At 39.7% G+C, this 24,697-nt stretch overlaps 1 protein-coding gene across 3 annotated transcripts in view; it reads right to left on the reverse strand.

Moving 5' to 3' along the window:
• rap1gap2a (RAP1 GTPase activating protein 2a) overlaps window positions 1-19,594 on the reverse strand; it is a 116,275-nt gene extending 96,681 nt beyond the window's left edge. The window contains exon 1 of one of the 3 annotated variants that reach the window (XM_084717136.1): window positions 19,508-19,594. In XM_084717136.1, the coding sequence (XP_084573262.1) occupies window positions 19,508-19,548 (41 nt within the window). In that variant the 5' untranslated portion in view covers window positions 19,549-19,594. Of the gene's footprint in view, window positions 1-4,790; window positions 5,137-19,507 lie in introns of those variants that run through there. The other 2 variants (XM_084717135.1, XM_084717139.1) reach the window with 2 other exon arrangements.
• Window positions 19,595-24,697: the final 5,103 nt, after the last annotated feature.

A 24,697-nucleotide genomic window follows, 5' to 3' on the forward strand; every position in this document is an offset into this window, starting at 1 on the left:
TGAGATGTTCAATATCAACCAGCATACAACTAGAAATCAACACTGAACACTCAACTTGGTGCTCACTGCTGACAGAAACATACAATATAAATGCATGACGCTATGTGAAGTTTCTCCAACCAAGCTAAAATTATAGTGCTTATTTCCTGAAATCATTATTATACATTCATACGTAGTCAGCAGAGCTGGAGGACAGTTACTGTGTTCACTGCAGATCAGTGTGAGTGTAAAGTCGCTGGCAGAGGGCAGAGCATGTGTTATGACAGCTGACTTGATTTAACAAGGTTACATCTCTACAATCTGCTCAGACCGGTTATGAGAGGTCTCAGTGTTTGTAAGTGATTTATTCATGCTTCACTACCTACTGTTCATACTAAAAACATGTCAGGAGATGTAATATTAACAACTTTTCAGTGCAGTTGCTATTTACTGCTAATAATAGAGGAGGATTTGTGAGGCACATTTTGTTTGAGGGAATCCGAACCTACAAATGTGTGTGCACGCATGCATGTGTGTCTGTGTGTGCATGCCGAGTGCTTGTTTTACAGCATCCTCACAGGTTTCTCTAAGGAAGATGTTATAACATTAATTCTTTAATCCCATTAATTTGGTGGCTGAACCATGCAGAACGGTGCCAAATCTATTTCACGCACAAACAGGCACACATAACAGTCACACACACACACACATACAAAGACAGCACACAAGCACACGGTGCACGCTATTTTTACTGTACCATCACCCAACCTGGATGTTTTAAATATCATTTGAATTTTTTCCAGGGTTTATGAATGATATCAACAACAGCAGGCCCTGCAGCCATGTCAACAGATGCAAAATAGCGCTGAGCTGAGAGAACTGAGGTTCTGATATTTGTTGACTAGCCTAGAGTCAAATTTATTGAGCCAAATCAAATTGTACATACAGTATACTGTTATGTCAATGCTCATTTTCATAAAAAAGTATATCTATATAAGATAATTTTAATGCAAAAATAAGCTAAACTTAAAAATAATGAAAATGATCAATTAAAATGATAAAACAAATGTACTAAATAAATGACTCAAAGATAAAATATGAATGTGTATCTAACAGTAGAAAACATAACTCAAACAAGGTTGTCTAGGAGCAATAGTTTCTGACATTTAGCCTAGATATTAAAATGCAAAGCTAATAGGTTCATATTGAGCTTCAGACAATGTAGTACTTAATGCAGCTTATGCAAAAGTCAGTATAATGGAAAAGATATCCAGATATACACTTCAATAAAACAATAAACACAAAAACTCACATTTGATATCTCACATTAAGTGTGCTGATCTGTCGCTGTGACACTTTATTGTCTCAATTATATCCGATCCTGCAACGTAACATATATTAGCCCTTTTCATATTGTAATGGAGCTGATGTCTGGGCTCTTACAGGATTTATTTCTGAGCAGCTGAGAAGATGCACCACCCACCTTATGCCTGACTCATCAAACAGATCACACTATCATGCATAAGCTTTACTCACCCCACATCCTGAAACATGAAAGGGATACTACAATTGAATGTGTGTGTACGCTAATCACATTATGGAGACAAAACTGTGTGTCCAGATAAGACAGGAACGGCGCCTTCAGCAGAGATATACAACAGTGACCTTTCTGCTTGTTTCCAAAATGCATCAGAGATTACCAAGCTGATTAATGATTTCATATATATTTTCACAAGCCGTCTGCCTGCTCAAAGCCAGCTCGACATTTGGAACTGCATTCATTCATGTATCTTTAAGCAGGTGCTCAAACAGCTCTCCATCTGAACTGGTCATCCATGCATCAGTATGTCTGCCTGCGTTCAAAAACTGGATATGCTGAAAATCTAAAGCTTCATATGAAAAGTAATATAATTTTATTCAGCAAGACTAAATAATAAGATAAACTTCACTCCCCAGAGGCTGAAATGTTCATTGCATCTCACATTTTGAAAGGGCAACCACTATGCTGAAAATGTATTGATCTTAGATTTTAAAGCTACGACAGTAATTTTTTAACTGGTTTTGAAACCATCTCAATTTAAAACTGACGCCTCTATATGACCTACATAAGCAAACAAGACCATCCACGAGAAGACGGGATATTTCTATAAATATTATATTTCTATCTATATATTCTCCTTAAATCAGATACAACAAGCCTGTGTTCACATTTTCCCAGGCGACATATAGTATATTAACCAGTTAAAAGAAAGCAAGAGGAGATTTTCATTTAGATAACTTTATTTTTAATGTTATATTTAATGGTTATTATGGTGGAAACACTAACACTTTTATCCACAGAGGACTACAAAATCAACAAATATTGAAAGTTCTCTGTAGTAGCTTTAAAGCAACAGGACCACATAATCATGTGTGATGTCTGATTCCATTTATAAATGGCAATACAGGAAAGGTCCAGATGCAACCACAATGTTAAGAGTAAGCCTCAAAGCTGGTAGTGGGATAACAGCATGCTGTAGTTTAGGGTGTAGCTGGACAGTGTTTTTTTCTCATTTAAGATCACTGAGTGAAGAAGAGAAATGCACATTGTCCCCACAAACTGTGTTCCTTTGTCTAGCTTTGTTGCAAACATGTAATCTGTTAAGGCCTCTAAACCACCACAGTTTTTTTTTTTCAGTTATTCTGTTTGATGGGAATATATTAGGCCACAAATCTCATCTACCAATAAGAATGATAAAGTTTAATTTGTCCTGCTCCTAACAGGTGCAACAAAGCAAACAGGTGACTCAGGAGGATGTCAGTAAATTACAGTCTGTAGATGCCCACACAGTCCTAAGAAGAGGTCTAATCAGCCAAATTAACTGAAAACACTGTGTGGGTGTTCAGAGGCTTATTAATTCTTTATAGTAATCCATTAGACTTGCTCTGCATTTACTTCCAGTAAATTCTGGATTAGTTTGCCTGAAGGACACTGGAGGATACACAGTGGGAAGAATCCTGCTTTAGAAGTCTTTTTATCTCATATTTAGCCTTCAGAACATTTTAACAAGCTAAAGTTGTGCTAGTAAATTGAGATAATTCATCATTTTCAGTGCAGGTTTATTAGGATTCCTTGTAATTCTACAAAGAAAGAGGTTTTTTTGGAGCAATCCTTCCCTATTGTCATATTTTTTTCTCAGAAGATGAGAATCAATTTATCCATCCATCCGTCCGTCATTTTTCTTCCACTTCTCCAAGGTCATGGTGGCAGCAGGCTTAACAGTGTATTCTGGACATCTCTCTCTACCAAGCAGAACTTTCCAGCTCCTCCTAGGGGATCCTGAGGCTTTCATAGGCCAGATGAGATATGCAATCCCTCCAGCTAGTTCTAGGTTTACCCCTGGGACTACTCCCAGTAGGATGTGACCGGAAAATCTGAAGTTGAATGGGAGGCATCCTAATCAGATGCCTGAACTACCTGTGCTTCTACTCCAAGCCCCTCACCTATTCTAAGGCTGAGCCCAGCTATCCTGTGAAGTAAAACTCATTTTGGTCACTTGTAACTGATCTCATTCTTCTCTACCAAAGGTCATGACAGTGGGTGATGGCTGGAACATAGATCGACTGGTAAATTGAAAGCTTTGCCTTCTGACTCAGCTCCCTCCTTACCACAGTGGCCCTGTACAATGCCCGCATTTCTGCTGATGCTGCACCAGTGCGCCTGTTGATCTCACGCTCCATCTTCCTTTCCCTGGTGAACAAGACGCGGAGTAGGGTTGGGTACCAAAATATGACGGGAACCAAAGGGACCAAATCAAAACACAGAATTCAATGCCATATGCCTGAGCTGTTGACTGAAATTGTTCCAACCCCAACCCTCAGATACTTAAACTCCTTTGCGTAGGGCAGCAAATCTACTATTCTACAATGCTAGTATAATGCAACTATTTATTCTAATGTTGAAATCATCTTCAGACCATAAGAAGACATTATAGAGCTGTTTTCACAAAGTGAGTATTCTTCATGACAAGTAAGCAAAACTTTATGTGTAAAATCAGTGGAATGTCTCTGTAAGATATCACCTGTGTTTCTGAAAAATACTTGATTGTCCTGTTATCTTTTTAGCACCATTACACACAGCAATCACTAATTAACCCTGTTAGATGTAATGTGGTGCTCCTCGGCTCTGTCTCTCTCAGGTTATTTCAGCCTGTCTGGCAGGTCATGCTGCCTCAGCCCAGCTGGGAAGGTTAAGTGCTCTGAAGCAGCACGTTCAGTGTCAGAACGACAACCAGCAGGGGAGCCGGCACAAAAACACCCCATCCGAGTGTGTCAGCGCATTCAACGCTAAATGGGCTCCCTGGCAGCTTCTTCAGCACAGCATCATGGGAGCTCTTCTTGGCCAATAGAGCACGAGAACATCACTGGAAAGAGCCTGGTCCCACAACAGGACAGCAGCAGCGACAACAACAGACGCAGACAGAAGGCAGAGACAAAGCAGTCTGTTGATTGCAATCACTCCCCAAACGGAGACAGCACAGAGTGAAACTGTACACATTCACATCCACACCCGCACACACACAAGGCTGTGAAACACAGGACAAAGTGTTAGAGGTGTGACACAGAGGAGCGCCCTCAGCTCTCCACCCTTCCTTCCTTTTTAGAAAAAGTTCACAATTCTGCACCACACACACACACAAACCCATCACACATTTCAGCAGCATCATGTGCATTATTTAAATTCACTATATACTCATAATTACAATCATTAGCATGTCTATACACAATGCAGACATGCATACATATTAACATCCAAAGAAAAGGCAACATACCATCCAAATCCACCAAATGACACGCTTCTCCTCCTCCTCAGCATTTTGTCAGACTGAACTTCTCAGCAGTCTCTCAGTCTCTTCTTGCTCTCAGGCTCTCCCCTGTGGGAAATGTGTGCTGTGCTGTCAGTCTCTCTCTTACTGTGTATACTTGCACTTTGTGTCTCTCTCTTGACCCAATCTACCTCCCTCTCTGTCTCCCTCGCCTCTATTTGCCCTCCTTTTTTTTTCTCTCCTTTGTCTTGTTTCTCTTCTTCTCTGCCACCCACCTCCCCAGAGCTGTCGTTTTCCACTTTGCCACTGGACCAGTCAACTAATTTCCTGAAAAACTACTTGCTCTTTGGCTTTCACAGGCTGGTGATCACACTCACACACAATCTGACACAGACACATGCAGGTACACTGAGGTATACATGCATTTCAGCAGGGGGAGGAGCAAGGAGAGGAGGGGCCACAATCTCCCATCTAACCCTCTCTGTTTGTTTCCAACACACAGTTAGTTGCTCTGCATGTGCAGCAGCATGTGGACCCTTGAATCATCTTTATCCACACAACCAGCCTTAAAGGAGCAATAAGTAACATGATGACTCCTGCAGTCCAAATGTCGAGTTGGAGTCATAGACTGTAATATGGTTGAAGCAACTTGCTAAATTTAACTGTATAAACATCTACTCCTTCTAAAAGATTATTCATGATTTGTCGTGACTCATAAAAAGACAGTAACTCACTTGCAGAACATTCTGCATTAATTTAATCTCTAACGTGAAATCCTCAAACAATAACACAAGTTACAGGCCGGAACAGAAATTTCAAAGGAGGACGCCGCAGCTGTAGCTGTAGTCATCAGAGAAACGAGTATTTCAATTTAGCATGTTTCCTTAATCTGTGATGACATATAGTGGTCATTTTATGATTTATTACAGCAAATATATTACATATTTATCCTTTAATGTTTATTAGTCCTCTTATCTCCATGGGAATTAGAGATGGCCACTCAATTCACGCTCACACGGTAACATGCAAAAAAACAGTGAATTGGCAAAAATAAAACACAGTATACTGGAATATACAATATACCCACAACCACATGATACATAGAGATAATGTTTCTTGGCCAAATGGATAAAATCTTGATCCTTTATTTTGATGTGAAATTGTGTAGTTTGAACAACCTGAGTCATGAAACCTATTAAAGCTACACTGCAGGTGTCTGTGTTGAAAGGAAATTCTGCCACATGCTCAGCAGCAACCACAGGGTGAGATGTTATGCTATTAAAGGAAAAACAGTGCTGTCAGACTGCAGCATATATACACAGAAACCTCCCATGTTGTGACCGAAGGGAGTGTCCTTCCTGACACCCTTCCTCTTCACTCTAAATTTGTCTCAGAGTTAACGTTCACACAGCTAATCTACAGAAAGATCTGAGAAAGTTTCAGAAAGCTTGTGAGACACTTTATGCTTCAATAAATCTGATATTTTATATCCTTCTGACATTTTTTTTCCCATTAATATAGTATGTTGTATATAATTAATTCCAGTAATGGCTGCATTTAACTATTGGGGACATAAATCTGCCCCTGTTGACCCCCACCCCATACCTACTTTATAGGTATTTGGAGGTGACACAATACACATGCAATGTACAGAGGGCAGTAAAGCACAAACTGCAGATGACACATTGCAACTTCAAAATATGAACAAAATTCTATTACAAAAATAAACTTTATGCTTACTAGAAGCAGAAATTTAGATTTCTCTCAGATCACTCAAATTACATTATGCTTAAAGGTTATCATAGAACTTTTGCCCAAAAATAAACTGCCAAACAAATGATTCAAACTTTATTCATATAGCACATTTCATTCCTGGTCGATGCAAAATGTGCTGCACAGAGACTGAGCCATGAAAGTTGCAGCCACAAGAACCAATGCATAAAAAATACTGGAGTTCAAACCAAGGAAGAAAAGATGACATAATAAAATAAAATAAGATAAATAAAACCAAAAGGTAACTAACAAGAATATAAGACCATGTGAGGTAAAAGAAATAAGAGTGTAACTAAAATAAAATGAAATGAAATAATATAAAAGTTAAGACTGGCTGACCAGGTTACTGAAAGGTGCAGTTAAAAAGTAATGTTATCAGTTTAGTTTTAAAAGACGATAGTGTTGTGGCACTCCTGACATGTTTGGGTAGCATGTTCCAATAGCTTGGAGCATAAAAGGCAAATTCAGCCATTTTTGTGGAGACCCAGGATATAACCAGGTGGCCTGACCCAGACGACCTGCGGGGTCTAACTAGCTCAAAGCTCATGAGCATACTGAAGTGCCTACACCACCTTTGAAGTCTAGCCAGTCCTAGCTGTCTCTCTTTCATGCGGCCGTGACAGACTGTCAAAAGTCAGAGCAATTAGTAGTTGTGTAACCTCAGCAGTCCGCATGTTTCACCCTGACTTAAATCATGACATGAACTAACAAATGTATAGAGCACAGAAAAATGTATGGCAAGCTCAAAGCAAAGGTGGGACTAAGAGACAGCTAACAAAGTCAGCACTTGAACTGGTAAGCACCACTGTGTGGCTGTTGGAACTGAAGTGTGCGCATCGATCAGGCATAACATTATGACCACCTGCCTAATATTGTGCTGGTCCCCCTTTTGCTGCCAAAACAGCCCTGATCCATCAAGGCATGGACTCCACTAGACCCCTGAAGGTCTGCTGTGGTATCTGGCACCAAGATGGTAGCAGCAGATCCTTTAAGTCCAGTAAGTTGCGAGGTGCCTCCATGGATCAGACTTGTTTGTCCAACACATCCCACAGGTGCTCGATTGGATTGAGATCTGGGGAATCTGAAGGCCTAGTCAACACCTCAAACTCATTGTTGTGTTCCTCGAGTCATTCCTGAACCATTTTTGCTTAGTGGCACGGCCACTGACATTTTGACAGCTTTCTATCAGAACCAACATTAACTTCAGTAGCTCGTCTGTTGGATTGGACCACACAGGTCAGCCTTCGCTCCCCACGTGCATCAATGAGTCTTGGCCGCCCATGACCCTGTCGCTGGTTCACCACTGTTCCTTCTTTAGACCACTTTTGATAGATACTGACCACTGCAGACCGGGAACACCCCACAAGAGCTGCAGTTTTGGAGATGCTCTGATCCAGTCGTCTAGCCATCACAATTTGGCCCCTGTCAAACTCGCTCAAATCCTTACGCTTGCCCATTTTACCTGCTTTTAACACATCAACTTTGAGGACAAAATGTTCACTTGCTGCCTAATATATCCCACCCACTAACAGGTGCCATGATGAAGAGATAATCAGTGTTATTCACCTCACCTGTCAGTGGTCATACTCTTATGATCTGTGTAAGACAGCAGTTCAACCTTCCAGAGAGCCCTTATGTAGACCGTGCAATCACAGAAGAAACGTTTCTCTACAAATAAATACATAGATCAAAACATACCACCAAAGAGGTACACTAATCGTTTAGCAAAAAAAATTGTAATATCAGAACAACTTTTAAAATGGTAGTGTATGTAGTTGAGCACTATATGCACTAAATAATAAAGAATACAGTACATAAAACTAGTTTTTGAAACAATTAACTAAGGACCTGCCTCAGCTGAAAATGCTTGTTGCCACAAATTCCCTTTGCCCCTTTGCCCCTTTGTCCCTGTCCTTTTCCTCACTATGTCTGGCTGGTTATCCAGCCTTGAATCCAATACAACACTGTCACAAAGTACAGCTTCTTGATCACCAAAGAGCTCAACACTGCACTGACAAAAGTTAGTATTTACCCCCTTACATTCTTATTTCTAGGCTTTTGTGTTGGATTACATTATTGTTACTTTTACACCTTGTGCAAAAGGAAACAATAGGCCTGATACCACAAAATAAAAGAAACTGACAAGGTTTCATTTTCATAATAAACCAGAACTCTGAAAGACTGTCTTCTTTGAATAGAAGCTTGATTTGATTTACAATCACTTCCAAAAGTAATAATTGAGTCTAAGAAAACCACACAAGCACAACTGAATATTGTTGAGAATAATTATGGTCAGAAGCCATCACCATGAAATATAATCAGTGCAGTCTGAGTCTCTGTCTGTGGCTGATGAGTAGATGTGGTCTCAGTCCAGATCACTATCATAGTGAGACTGCACTGATTAAAAGCAATAAAATGCTCCACTGGTATAATGTGGTGAGTGTGGCTGCAGGTCTGCATACACACACACACACACACACACACACACACACACACACACACACGAGTCAGTCTGGTATATTGCATTAGTAATTATCATTATACAGATGAAAAAGAACGTACATATAATATACAGGCCTACAGCAGTTTGACAGCACTGAAGATACTGCACTTGAATAAATCTCACAAAAAACCTGACAGTGACAGTTGTACATGCAGATCTCACTCTCCCTCTAGTGGTTTAGAGATGTCATGTGAGAATTAAAATCATTAAAACTGCAGTAATAGTTTTCATGAAAGTCAGACTGGTAGGAAGGAAGGAAAGAAAGAGGCATGTTTGGTGTAGAACTTTTGCGCAGTTAGCACCTGCAGTAGCATGGGGAAAATTACATGTTCTTACCCTTTGTAGTTGGCATGGAGGAATACTAACATGTTGAATTAAGCTGAAGAAATGCTGCTACAGACCAAACAGCAGATTGAGGCACATTTAGAGGAAAGATGCTGATGTTTATAATGTTTAAATTGAGTAAATAGTCTGGCAGGCAGTCACTGAACTCCAATTCCAGTCTGAAGAGGTTCGTCGAATCGTTCATCGTTCATCGTCGAATTACAATCTTGCATTCGTCTTGCGCTCCTGTAGTGCGCCTGAGCTTCATCCAGTCTGGGGAGGAGGGGGCAAAAGGAAACAACTCACTTCAATCATAGAGTACTGAATAGGATTATAAGCTATTTAATACTTGCTGTAGTACTCATTTTTGGATGTGGCACGGTTACATCTTTCTTCTTTAAATTAAATTCAGTACAATTTTCTTGTGTTTTATTTTGTGTTTTCTTTAGTAAGTGTCCATGGTTAGAGAAGTAAACCATCATGGCTTTCCTTAGACTCTGCAATGGTCATCATTTTCACTACACTGAACCTTTGTTGCCTCCATATCAATCAGACAGAAGCCCCCTGGGAAACTCCAAGATTAGAAAATAATACTCATGATTGCTTCATTGATTTTCATTGAAATGTCTGAGCCTTGTGTGTGTGTAAAACCATTTTTCTCACTAGACCTAAACACCATAATATTTACCATGGCCCCGAAAGCTTATCACCATGGTGATAACACTATTTAGTTGGTGTGTCCAGCACATACTCTGTACACAGAATTACAGACTGTATGCAGGTTTTTTTAGAATAAACAATGTTGGACTACAGAGGTAGAGTAAATGTGTTCTCCACAGTGAGTAGACAGAAGCTCTTTTGTCCTGACTTTGATGATTTACCATCAGATTTCAAACAGCAGATCAGGTTCTCCATGTTTAATTTTAGTTTTTTACATTTACTTTATTGCAAGAATTCAACAATAACATTCATTTACATTTTCTTACATAATGTTCATACTTAGTAGCATTCTTACAATATTTATATATTCCATGGTGAAAAAAATATAGCAATGATCATAATAATGACAATTTAGAAAGAATGATACATGATATATACATTAATTTATTTGCCTTGGCTGCTAATGCCCACATGTCCTGTACACGTCTACAGAAGCTGCAGTTCTTTTGAGCAATAATACTGCAGCAGGTCTAGCTTTTCAGTCAACTTTTAAGGACATTATAAATCGTGAAACTTGCATTCACACCACCACCGCCGCCACATTTTCTGTCACCACTGAAATGCTGGTAAGTGGGTTGGGTGACATCAGCCTACAGCAGCCAGTTGGACGATGTCAGTAGGTCACACGTTTTTTTTCCTCTGATACTGCACACTAACACGAGCATCTTTACCACCAAACAGCATGCATTTGTTACCCTTGCTGCACCGTAATGTGGTTTTATTAGTAGTTTAACTCCATGGCAAAGCTTGATGTCTGTTTGACATTTGGCTCTCAGGAGTAAAACTCAAGAATGAAGTTTTAATTTTTCCTGCTTCGATGAACTGATACACACTGATGGCATGAGTCACACTTTGTCTGCCCGCATGGTGCCTTTTATTTGTAGCATAATTATAATTTAAACATGGTGCAATTTGAGAAATGGGCCACTGTGTCATTTTTAATTTCAAAGATGTCATAACTGTATGTCAACATATGTAAAAGCCTTTTTCTTGGGTGTCTTTGCACTTACACAGGTGTGCGTGTGGGTGAGAGAGGAAGGCGAGAAAGACTGAGAGAAAAATGTCAGTGTGCCAAAACAAAATTAACCTGTAACTTAATATTCAAAGTCTGAGTTAGACAGATTAACTTGCTATGCGTACTTCCAGTTGTCTAATACCAGGCCTTATTTCTGCATCATTTGTAGCACTTTTGACCTGCAATAATTGTTTTTTAGGGAGCAGCAAGTTGCTAAATATGTCCGTCTCTCTGTTGTTTGGTGCTGAGCAGGTAGTGTATAGACGGATTTTCAGTGCTTTGTTGCAATAATAGCTGCCTGCCACGACCGAAAATGAGATTATGAAAGTGATGAGAGTGAAAATAAAGTAAAGTTGCGAGCCAGAGCTAAACAATATGCTGAAACTATAAACTATAAATCTCTCTAAATCTGAAGGAAGCTGCTGATTAAGTTGATAATTCAGTCTAGGTTTATCATTATGAGCAAACCCTTTCATATTGACACAGTTTCCAGGTTGTTACTTATAAAAAATACTTACTTATAAAAAATAAATAAACAATAAAAGAGTCCCAAAGGCGAGTCGAGGGGCCACAGTGAGTTCAGACATGTCTGTAATAATCCTGCATTCATGTGGAATTGGAATAATTAGAAAAATGAGCTGCTGACTGGGAAAATTCTCACAAACGCCCGCTCAAGTTTGAACAACCACTCGGAAAGTGAGAGAAAATTCCGTTACACCACTTGCAAAGCTCTTGTCTGTCAACATCACATACACAGAAACATGGTGGACGAAAGTAAATGTTTAGCTGATAACTTTTTTACGTCACGCGTTGCATGTCAGTTTTTCCTGACATGTAATTTGTGATATCTATTAGGCTGCTGTCCATGTATAATGACCTAGATTAGTTTGAAACGTTATTTGTTGGCATTAATCAAGTAAAGCAATATTTTAATGGTTCAACAGAATGTACTGATTGCAGCGTCTATGCCGTTTTCACATTATGACCCAAAAAAACTCATTAACACACAATTAAGAAGAACGACTTCCCAACTTGAAAAAAAGGAATCATCCGAGGAGCACATGCATGTAGCATAACATCAAGACAGAGAAGGTCAAATGGTTTTAACATGATTCAGACAGCAGCCTGGTTATCTGTTTCCCCCTGATTACAGTCTTTGTGTTACGCAAAGCTAAGCTAATTGGTTGCTGGTTGTAGCTACATGATGGGTATTGAAATGTAATACATACAATATCGAACTTTTGCTTAACTTTTACAAGGGCAGTTTGTAACAAGTTTGTTATAGGGCTCTTCCACAAGATTGCTCACGTGTGTTATTGTATCACATTATATGATTTAGAACATTTAGTCCACCTAAATCATTAAAAAACATTTTTCCATTTGTAATGGTGTTAAGATATCAAAAAAGCACATTTAAAAACTCTTAACAGCAATGCTTCTTTCTAAAAGCAGTCCCATTTGTGCAGAATAATTTACTGTCAACAGTTGTAATAGGGACTTTTTGCTGTCAAATCATTTGTAATACTTTTAGTAGAAGATAGTGGGCTGTTGGCACAGATGTCTTGATCTGGTCTTGACACATAAAATCTTTCTGCCACCATGGTGTGTGAAAATGTTTTTTTGTGTGTTTTTAATGGAACTCACTGAACTGATTATTTAAAGATGAATGTTCTGCAAAAGAAGATTGTGTTACTGTTTTCTGCAGTTTATTCATGTTTTATGCAAATGCTTATGCACATGTGTGAAGTATGTGTGAAATGAATGCACTATTGCCACACTTGGGATATATACAGTACGTCTCAGAGAACATTTTTCAAACTTCATTTATTCCTCTTTTCCTTTGTTCTATCTTAACTTTTTCTCTCTCCCATCAATCCAGTTTTGTTTATTTTCTTTCGGTCCCTCATCTCATTCTCAATGACTTTCTCCCTGTCATCCATTTGCAGCAAGACTCCACAAGAGACGTGATGTTTCCATCTTTATTACTTCTGTTCCTTCCCCGCCGCCTCTCTCTTCCTCCATCTCTCTACCCACCATGTAATAAGGTATTTAGTCATTAGATGGATTCCCAGGGGGTGGTATGTGCCCAGACAGACGTGAGAGACCTTTCTTTTTTTCTTCATCTATCTCTCCGTCCCTCCCTCCCTCTGTCCATCCATCCATTCTCCCTTCTGTGTCTCTAATAGGTTACTTAGTCATATGAGGTTTTCCAGGAGGGTTGCTGATTTAGAGATTGAGCTGATGCTCTGGTTTAATGGCTTCTGTCTCAACCACATCCATCACCATCTATTATAACGCACACACACACACACACAGAACGGAGACACCAAACCAACATACTGAACGACAGCCAAACGATATTTCCAAGCTCATCCTGGCATTTCCTTTAATCTGTTTACCTGCATCCTGAATCTTTAAAGCACAGCAGTCACCACTTAATGAGGGAAATTGTTTAGCTGCAAACTGTTGACTTCAGTCTCTGGATATCGAGGATGTTTGCATGAAGTTAGATCTCAGCTAGTAAATGAGCTAATAATGATCACGCCAGATGCATTTCATTTATTTAACTATTGTTGTGTGCATCCCACCACTTTTCACCCCTGAGGCAAGCTGAATAACGGATGAGAGCGGAGGTCACAACAGATTAATTTGTAGTTATGACGCAAGCAAGATGTTCTAACCACTGATCAAACCAAAACTATTGTGAAAATGTAATTGTACATGACGATTATGAGATGATTAAATTGTGAATACATGAAAACACATGATTCTTGAGCTAATCACATAATTACATTGAAGTAATAAAAGTTAGGAAGCATCCGTGACCAGACTTCTGTGTTCTTGCACCACATGGACTGATGGAGGAAATATCATCCATCTGCTGCTCTGAACGTGATAAAACAAAAATGATTCATGTAATACAAAAACGAAAATGCACAGAAATAGAGAGGAACACACTGTACACAAAAATACCTTTGATGTGAACTCTAGAAAGCTCTTGTTTTCTGCATGTACTGGAGTTTCATTAGAGGAATATTAGGAGCTCATGCATCATTTCACCATTCATGAGTCAGCACATTTTCATAAATGGAAGGACACAGAGTAAATAGGTTTGGATGCAACTTCTATTATATGGCGATTGTAGCTTTTCAGTTGTGGAAATCAACACCATCCTATTTGACAAAGTTGCAGTGATGGAAAATGATTCAAATCCTTTACTTAATGAAAGTAGCAATACCACACTACTCAAATACTCAAAATACAAATATTCAAAATCTTACTTAAAGGTACCATGTGAAATGTTTGAACATCACTAAGGCTATGGAGCAGTTTTAATGATTATGTGTTTTTTCTTATTCTTTTTCTTTTAGTATTTAAGCAGCAATATGTTACAACTTCAGAAAAACTTAAACTTCATGTTATAATATTTTTACTTTACCTAGTAATAAGTAGTGTAAAGGATTAGAATTTCCAAAACAGTAATTATATACAGATACTAATCAAAGTAACTGTTACTATTTGACCTACTGGTAGACTATTAGCTGGTGGCCAAAAAGGAGCAGAGCATGGAGGATGAGGAGGAGGGAGAGAGGCAAAGAGAGAATATGCAGCAGTTCAACTTTAGAGTGCAAAAAGCCTGCCAACAAGGAATAAAAGTAATATAGTAATATAATGAGTAACAAAACTAATTACTTAGATTACCAAGTAATAAGTAATGTTATTGCTTTTTAAAGGAGTAACAAGTAAAAAGCAACTTATTACACCTCCTGAGTAACTTGACAGAGGTCGTTTTGTCCCTCTTCTTTCTTGTTACTTTATCTGCCCTCAAGTTGCTAAGCAAAAAGCAAAATTATTAATTTTTTCTCCTTAAATGCAGGGCGCTCTAAAGGTGTGCACCCAAACTGTGTACAGCCATGCATTCTTCAGTAGATATACCCAAAATTTATGCTTCAATGCTCAAGTTAATGCGCTTATGGCAGGTCAACTGCTGCAATTTTGTCCAAACACCATCTGTGATTGTCTGAACTTACATTGTGAACAGAAATTTGTCTAATAAAGGAGAAACAACTGAAAAGTGGTACATAAAAGGTGATATGCATTTTTTAATCAATATCTTTTTGCATTCCTTTAGCTTGTTGCTACATCATTGTTCATCTTTCATAATCCTTAATCTATCACTCTTCACTAAACCTTCCTCTTGTTTGCACTCTATTTTTATTTCCCATGTCCCCCCCTGTGGTTCATCTCTCTGTTGGTGGATTTTAGTGAAAGTGACAGCAAGCCCACCCATACACCCACGCTGCCAGATCACACACGTACACACAATTGTACACATCAAATACAGATACATATAGCACTGCATGCACTCACTCATGCTGACGCGTGTGCACATTCATGCACACAAATGAACAAGCTGTGACAAGTGCACACACACACACTCTCATCCCCTCCACCCACGGCCTCCACGATGCCTTCAGCCCTACTCTCCCCCGTTGTTCACTCTTCCAGACGACATTGATCAGAGAAAAACATCTATTTAATCCACATACTTCCCCCTTCGCTGCAGCTCCGTTGGGCTATAAAGAGCAACAGCACAGACCCAAGATCACGCAAAGACAATGAGCAACACCCACGGGGGTGACTGCAAACGCTCAGCCCACACAAAAACAATTTAATCAGGTGCGCTCTAAGAACACAGCAATTTCCTCACACCATTTAATTTTCCACTTAATGGAAACACAAACATATAAATAAGCTGTGGAAGTTTAAAGCAAATCTTCCCCACTGCAGCTGCCCTGCCTCATGTGTCACTGTATCAAAGCTTGCATTGATCTCATCACCAAAGGTAGGTGAGGGAACACTGAGGTGGATTAATGGAGAGAAGAGGCAGTTTGAAATCAATTAGAAACAAAGAAAAAGGAAAAGGTGTTGTAGAAGTGAAGAGCAACAAACCTTTGGAAAGGTATGTCTAATGATCTACAAGAGGGGATGAAGTACGATCAGAGCTGCGACTTGAAAGGAGACTAATGACTGCGGGAGCACATGACAGAAGAAGGCATGGAGGTGTAAGAGGGAAAGGAGGAGGGAGGAATGACGGGAAGTGAGAAGTGTTGGCAGATTGAGGGTGGATTAATGAAAGATGGTTAATGTCGAGCAGAGGAAGAGAGGAGAGGTGTGAGGACAAAAGGCAGAAGGCTGTATGTTGTCTTCTCTGAGTAGTATTTGAGTAATCCTTGAGAGTTGATTAAAGTCAAAGGACAGAAAAGATGAAACAGACAGTGTGGGTATGATGCAGAAATTCGCCAAAATAGCGTAAAAAAGAGTTGGGGTAAGCAGACATAAAGACAAATGCAATAATTAAAAAAAAAAAACATCTCTGTCCCTGTTGGACAGTTTTTCTGCCGTCTTTACACTGATATCATAAATCCTCATAAGAACGGATGTGTGGACATGAAGTGCATATCTGTGTGCATGTTCATACACAATCCAGTAACTGGGACACATTCAGTGAATTCACTCCACCTGTGAGGTGCAGATTAGCCACCATCTATTTTGAGCTGGAATCAGCAGCAGCAGATGCACACAGCTGCCGACAGGACCAGCCGTCCACTTGACACTGCAGAACTGTGATTTTTCAAGCCTCTTAGTCTGGGACTGCTGTGTCAAGAGTCTCTTTCACTGATATTGGGACTATTTATTCTTGTCTAGCACTGCCTTGCAGCAACACTGTAATTTTAATTCTACTGTTTAATCTGTCTTATTCTACGTATGTGTGTCATTTCACACAACCTTTTTTTTTTCAAATGTTTTGTCTTATGAAAAGCACTTTGAATTGTCTTTTTTTTTTTGAAAAGTGCAATAAAGTTGCTTTGAGGTGAACAAATAAATGCCCCACAGTCAGCGATCACAGAGCACTTATACTTGGAGGAGTCTGGTTAAAGTTGTACAGTAACTTCACAGTGAGCATTTCTCCTCAAATCATCATGACTGACACAAATGGATTGAAAACTTTTCTTTGCATTTTTTTTTCACACAAATAATAGGTATGGTGTAGGAATGCACCGATACCAGCATCGGGTATCGGTTCGATACTGTCTTCACGTACTCGTACTCATAAAACTACCGCGATACCCCTCACTGGATGCCACATCACGAAAAGCAGCGGCTCAACACAAGTAAACAAGACAAAGAAAAAACGCAGCTGCCACCAGTCTGTAACCCTCTTTTCTTTGTAGTACGCTGCTACAACTTCTCTTTGTGTATTTAATCCCCCCCCCCCCCTAAACAATGGCAGGTAGGAACTAATTAGGTCTCAGACAAAAGGGACATGAAGAAGAAACTTAAATACTACACGTGTAAATGTGTAATTAAAATACTAGTTGAAGTCCTGTAAATGATGAAAATAATGAATAATTATCTTACATAACACCATTTGAAACAGTTAACTTCATTCTGCAAGTCCATAATAATGTTGTGAAATTATTGTACCGAAATATATCACGTACACGGTAAACTGTACAGCTTAATAAGGAACACAAAACCAGTAAAGTGACTACCTCAGACTACTACAAATAACCCAAAAATGTCCTGTGTATAGCAGGAAACAGCAAGAATGATTTGTTACATTTAGAAGGTGAGCACTTGATGAAAATTAAACATGCTTTTAAAGTTATTGTAAGAACTTAAATGGCATTATTTAGTACTCTTAGACTGAGCCTGAACTGCCCACACAATGAGTCAATTAGGGTCAATCCTCAGGCCATGTGTTTTTTCAAAGCTCATTTAATTTCTCTCCTTTCACCGTGCTCTATGCAGAGCATGTTATATGAAATATTGTTCTATTGTTTACATTATAAATATTATTATTATTATTAATGTTGATATTATAGTAACATTATATTGATTAATTAATATCTACATTTTCTTCACATGCATTAAACCTGGCAGTCATGGGCCGAGCTAAGGCTTGAATACCACAGGCTAGGTTTGGGATAAAGCGGTAGAGAGTTTCTGGCCCGTGCAGGTTTCTCCTATTCCCTCGCTCTCTTAAATGCTTAAACAACGTGTAATGGCGGTGGTCTGATATCAGAACTGTCAACTAGTTTGGTGGTTGGTCAGTGAGGCTTGTGGATTTGAAGGTTTGGACGCAGGCAATGATTGTGGTCAAAAACAGTCACAGTGTCGTGAACTGATTCAGTAATGTCCAACAATATCAAAATAGAACGTTGTTAAATTTGTGTATTGCTCCTTGGGGTACTTTGGAGTACTGCAGTGGGTATGTAAGATTTTTATAAAATGATAATATTCAATATTCTTATTTTTAATACAGTCATTAACTGCTGAAAGCTGTCAACTTACTGAAAAATTCGGACAACCAATGAAACAGAATAACTGAAGTATGTCACATTTTTTAGACACTGTTAGTAGATCCTTCATTAACATTGATGTCTTGAAAGCTGTTTAATTTCTGATATTATCACACATGCAGTCTCATAAATCAAATAACATCTCTCTGCCTCGTGCTGCTTCTCCCCCTGCAATACAGTGGGGACCACGTTTCCTCAGGGGCACTCTTGCTTACACATATATTACACTCACTCGCTCTCACCATGTACTGTATTATGCACAGCAACGTAGATGAATGCCCACTGGCACAAACACATGCTAGAAAATTCATGCATGCATGAAGACATTTACCCGTTGGCTCACACACAGTTCAGAGCACTCACATTTCACATATTATTCATGTGCACATTCTTCTTCTCATGATAATACAAAAAAATAAAACATGTTCTTGTTTATTCTATCTGTTGCTTGCCTTGAATTTCTCTCCCAGTGTTTTGAGTTGGATTTATGAAAATATTAAAAAACACTGCTGTTATCCACCCACTCACCTAACTTCATGCCCTCACTTACCATCCCCCTGCATTCAAACGCACACAACATGGTGCCATAAACCGTCAGAGAATGTGGCATCCTCACCAGACGTTGCAGCACCGTTGCAGCATTACTCGAAAGACAATTAACGTGCCACCGGGCTTCCACTGAATCCCTCACAGCATGCACACACACACACTCACACATATGCAAATAGATAAATAAACACACATGCACACACAGCAATATTTCCTTCAAGTTTAAGACATTACAGAAAAGAAAGAGAGAGACTGATCCACAGTTCCCTTGATTGTGTGCCGATCACAAGTGTCATACCTAAACTGCAACTCACATTGGCTTTCTACTCCAGCTGTGGAGTTCTCACACAAATCAGCACACACACACACACGCTCTTCCCATCAGTCATTTTGGCTTTCAGTTAACTGTTGTCAGCAGGCAACAACAGCAACCTCTCTGCTGTGTCTCTGCTCCAGAGTGTGAAAGCCTTACCTCGGCTCTCCTGCAGATCCTTTACAAGCTGGGGTGAACATCTCGCAGCCAGTGGATGGTGCAGCATTAGCAGTGGACCAGCTGCCAGAGCAGGAGAGGTTGAGTGTGTGTGTGTGAGAGAGAGAGAGAGAGAGAGAAGGAGGGGAGATAGAGAGGGAAGGGGGAGAGGGAGTGCATATAGGGGGAGGGTACAGCGATAAAGCGTAGGGTAGGGCAGAATTATGAAATGAGAGACAGCGAGAAAATGTGTGTGTGTGTGTGTGTGTGTGTGTGTGTGTGTGTGTGTGTGTGTGTGTGTGTGTGTGTGTGCATGTGTGTGTGTGTGTGTGTGTGTGTGTCTGTGTCTGTGTGTGTGTGTGTGTGTGTGTGTGAGGATGGAAGATGGTGTTGTTACCATGGAGAAGGCTACGCCTAAACTCCTTTAAAGCCTTTTAAGACCGATGGAGTAAAAGAGAGAAACAAGCTCACAGAGAAAGTCAAAAAGGGGCAGAATATTTTGGCAAAGGCAGAAAAGACAGACTACAGGATCAAAGGAGATAGCCGGTAGAAAAGGAAATTAATAAGGAAAGAGAGTGAGGAGTGGGGGCAATGAAAAGTTAAAAGAACATAACCCCACGGCAAGATGAGCTCATCATTAATACTCAAAGCAGCATCACATTGGCCTTGACACAGGTCAGATACAGACGCATAGTTCAAATGTATTTGCTGCGAATGGTACAAAAACACAACTTGAAAATCTAATTTCCTTCCTGTCATAAGAGTAATCTACCCTACTAAAGCACTGAGCAATAAGCAGTGACTGAAGTAGTGACCTTGGGGAGGAAAAGGTAAACTCTGCGCTATCAAATATTGTTGTAAATCCTTCAATTTAAATTGAATATTTCACCCACAGAAATCGCCTCCATAAAAACTACACAACACCCTACAAAAAGTTAGGCTACTGACTCATTCAAGGGGGAAAATGCTGTATCTGCAAACAAAACATGTCCTTTAAGTTGTCTTCTCAATTTGCACAAGGATACTTTGTTTAAAAGAATATTAGTGGTGTCTAGAAGGGACCCTCTGCCCTGCAAGCAATCTCTTGAGTATTCACTTTTACCCAAACCATGATCTTTACCTAAAGCTGGGAATACATTGTTCAATTTGAACCTGTTTGTGGCCCGATCTTTGAGTTGCGTGACTCATTTTAGAATCAGACCGAATTTCAACTTTGTCAGGTGTCGATGGAGTGCAGCGCAAGAGTGAGGATCAACCAGTTGCTCCTGAATGGCTGCTGGACACTTGGATTAATTCCTGAAATTTATGGCTCTCGCACAGCTGAAGCAGAGCTATGAGTCAATTCCCTGAAGTCAGTGCCTTTTTTCTCACTACGCCTGCAATTGCCATGGTGAAACGACAAGTCCTGTGGACAGAAAATATTGAGAGACAAGCCCTATTGTCCACATCTTCCCAGCCACCTGCAAATGCACAAAGGATGACAAAGATGATCAAGGTAGCATGTTTCTGCCTTGTACAACTATTAATCAGTTTACTGCTAGCAAACAAACTTTGACCTACCTCGGAGCTTCCAAATAAATCTTTATTGATATTTTTTTAAGACTGAATGGTCCGCAGGTGTCAAAGAGCTGCTTTATTTTATATTTTACATTATACATATACAATGTGAGCACGACAACGATCATGACGATCTGACTGCACAGTGTCAACACAGTATACACACAGTATAAGTTGGAGAAAAACAACATCTATAAAATTGTACAGTGTATGCCCATCTTAACCCTAACCAAGAGGTTTCTGTGCCTATACCTACCCAGTATACCAGTATACACAGATTTTAACCACAGCATTGTCACATTATAAGACTTAATTAGTTTGTACAAGGTGTATAATGAAGAAACAAACCTCACGAGAATTTTGCAAATCAGGGGATCTCCTCTAGACAAAACACAACCTTTATATTCACAGTTCAGGGATTTCATATCTCCATCTGATATTAATATTTTAAGTATTGACATCAATAAGTTAAAATTATTTACAAACTATTTAATTCAAGTAGACGTGCCCTAGCTTAACCACTCCTAAATCACATGATCCCTCCAAAGTAAAAATTGCAGTTACTGATTTCTGGTACTTCATCTACCTTTTGCATGACTTTAGCTGGGTTATGTTTCCATGCTGCTCTATTTAATTATTGTAGATAATAAATTACTAAGATGTCACTCAAAGTAGTTATTTTTCAATTACACGTAAGTGCCAACAGAAATTAGTGGCCTATATTTAGATAAAGGCAGGTAGGTACTTTGGTACTTTGGTGAACACTATAGTATTAGTACAACCCACCCAAAAGTCCACAACACATAACAGAAACGTTGTCCCAGGCCCAGTATTTTTTCTGGTTGACCCTGTATGTATCTAGCGCCGTGTTGTATCCTACAGCTGTGGGTACTCAGACAGCGCCATTATCAGCTCCTCCATAATCATTTCTTTCTGACCTGCAATGCCCGCCCCCTTCTATTTGATTTGCCAAAGCCAAGCAGCAATCGACAGAAGTTCAGCACAGTAAATTTTGAGTGGGAGAGTGAAATCGGTGCGTGTTCATATGGTTGGCAACAGCCTCTTAACCCCGAGATCACAACCTCTTGCCCTCTGCCACCTTTGCCTCATTAAAGTGAGTGGGGACAGTGAGTTAACAGTTAGCAGTGTATTACCAGTGAACTGTCTAGTTTACCATTTCACTGTGACAATAATGTTACAGTCACACAGTGACAGAATAAGAAGAACAGGAAAACATCACATTATTTCGACTTTGGAGTGCCCCCCCATCCTGCTAAGCTGTAGTCACATCATTAAAATAGCCTAAATTAACCAGTGCCAGTGCCACCTGAGTGCCAGGCATTGAAGCCAATTTGACATAGTGGTCAAACCCTGTATTGACCCTGCAACGCCATGTCACGCACTGAAATGACTCGTTTCAATGTCAGGATTTGATGTCTTGAAGAACTGCATGTTTAAACCATTTTATCCCATTCAAGTTAGCAGAAGGCTAAAAGAAAGTTAGCCACTCAGCAAAAAGAAGTCTCTACTGCGCTTGCTCTACGGGCTGCACAGTGCATATGCGGAAAATCATACACAGAAGTTGTTTTTTTGCACCACTGAGCAGCTCTCATAGGAGTGAGAGGCGCCGTTTATAGTTTTTTGTGTACGTTTTTTTGTTTTGTGAATAGCTTAAAGAGACCTACAAGTAACATCTCATTATACAACCCCATGTTGTAAAATTATCCATTAAGTAAGTTGTAAGTTGCAAAAAATTTTCAGTAGCTTACATGCAAAAGAAAATGGTGCACATTCAATTGTACTCATCAAACAGTTGGTTTGAACTAAGGTTCCGCCTCTCACTGGACAGATAGCAAATTATTCAGGATAGTGGGTAGGCCCTTAGAGTGGCCAGTCCCCTCTAGAAATGCCCCTGGAAAGCAGTTAGGAGTTTTGGGCTTTTATTTTTTTAGTTACTCCAAACTAAATGTGCTGTTTTCATAAAATTTACACTTCTTTTGCATAATAATTTTAGTAACAGACATTAATATGTTAGATTCTTGCCCTATCCACTTTGACCAAATGTGCACTTTTCATGTTTTGGCTTTGTGGAGACAGCTCAATGAATAAAACCCTGCTCTCACCTCACAGGAGTGCGCTAAAAGGGTTTCCAGTAAAGGTCACTGATTTTGATATTTGACACACATTTTCAACTCACAGAGAAACAGCCACTGACACGCACACACATTCGCACAATAACCAACAAACACCATGGGATCTTCTGTGTCAGTTATTCAATAAAGCAGATCCCCCATTGAAGTACAAAGGCTTTCAGATCAATCACACCCACACCCACAGCATGTGACTGATGTCAGGCTTAGAGGCCACTGAGCTCCACTGAGGGCCTCGAAAGACAAAAAGAAACATCAACCACTCTAAACTATTTGTTATTGATCTGGTTTCCTGCCTGTGGCTCAAACAACACACGTGGACACACGCAGCAGCCCTACAGAGACAGAAACAGAGGGAGGGAAGGAAAGATAGCAAGTTTAATTAAATCTTTCCCCCCTAATGGATAGACCCAAGCAGACACAACTGAGCCCACAGGTGCATGCTCATGCAAAGCCGCTGTCTATGTGTCACACTCGCACACACATAGAGACACACCTACAGATCAGTGCACCCTTCTGTCATTTGTTGTTTGTTTTGAGGATGTGTCTTCTTTTCCTCTAATCTCCAGGCAGTTTAGTGCTTGGGGATCCTTTGTCAGTTCTAATTGGTCCTGCTGGTTGGGGTTGCCTTGGAAACCAGTTTAGAAAGTGTTGGTTGGAGGTCTGCCAAAGGTTTGGGTAAGATTGGCTGTAATGGCCTACTGTAACCCACACTGTACCATTGATGCAAATAGAAATGCAGTTACGCTAAAAACAGTGACATGGTTTGCCATTTATATGGGGTCTGTTTCATTTCAGAATAAGACAAATGGCATCTTAACTAAACTTCATTCACATTTGTAATGAACTGAACATGCTGCATGGGTCACATATCACAAAATCTCACTGTAGGGATGAACAAAACTCAAACAAGTCATCGCTTGTAAAGCTGAGAGGAGGATTTACATGGTCTAAATTGGAGGAGCCTGAGTTGGCGTTTGGGTTTGTGACAGCGGGTATCACTGTTGCATGTTATCTGCCATAGTAACAAGTCCCCCACAGGCCTAAATCTGTCTCTGCGAGCTTCAGTAACAAGCGACGTGTCAGAGTCTTTGTCAGGGTGTAAGCTGATGGCACATGACTTATGCTTAATGAAAGCCAGAGCTTGTGGGTCCTGTTATATCTGTAGGAATTCAATTCAAACCTTTCTGTAAACAAACCAGCCATGCACCCCTTTCAGTTTCTTTAGTTGGTGAAATACAAAACAAATCAGAGTTACTTCCATGATTTGTGAGAGATGATTAAAAAAAAATGCTAAAGAACAGATCAAAAGGGCATAGACTGGGCTACAACAGAGTCAGCAACATAAAAATACTCAGTATAAAATGCAAAACTATATCCACAGCACAAGTAACAGTCATCCATCACATCCGCAGCTGCAGCAGCATATCAATTAATCAACAATGCCAGTATCAAATCTACTGTAGAAATCACAGTGCATGTCAGT

The sequence above is a fragment of the Lutjanus erythropterus genome, chromosome 4 (genome assembly GCF_056507025.1).
Source record: "Lutjanus erythropterus isolate fLutEry1 chromosome 4, fLutEry1.hap2, whole genome shotgun sequence".
NCBI lineage: Eukaryota > Metazoa > Chordata > Actinopteri > Lutjaniformes > Lutjanidae > Lutjanus > Lutjanus erythropterus.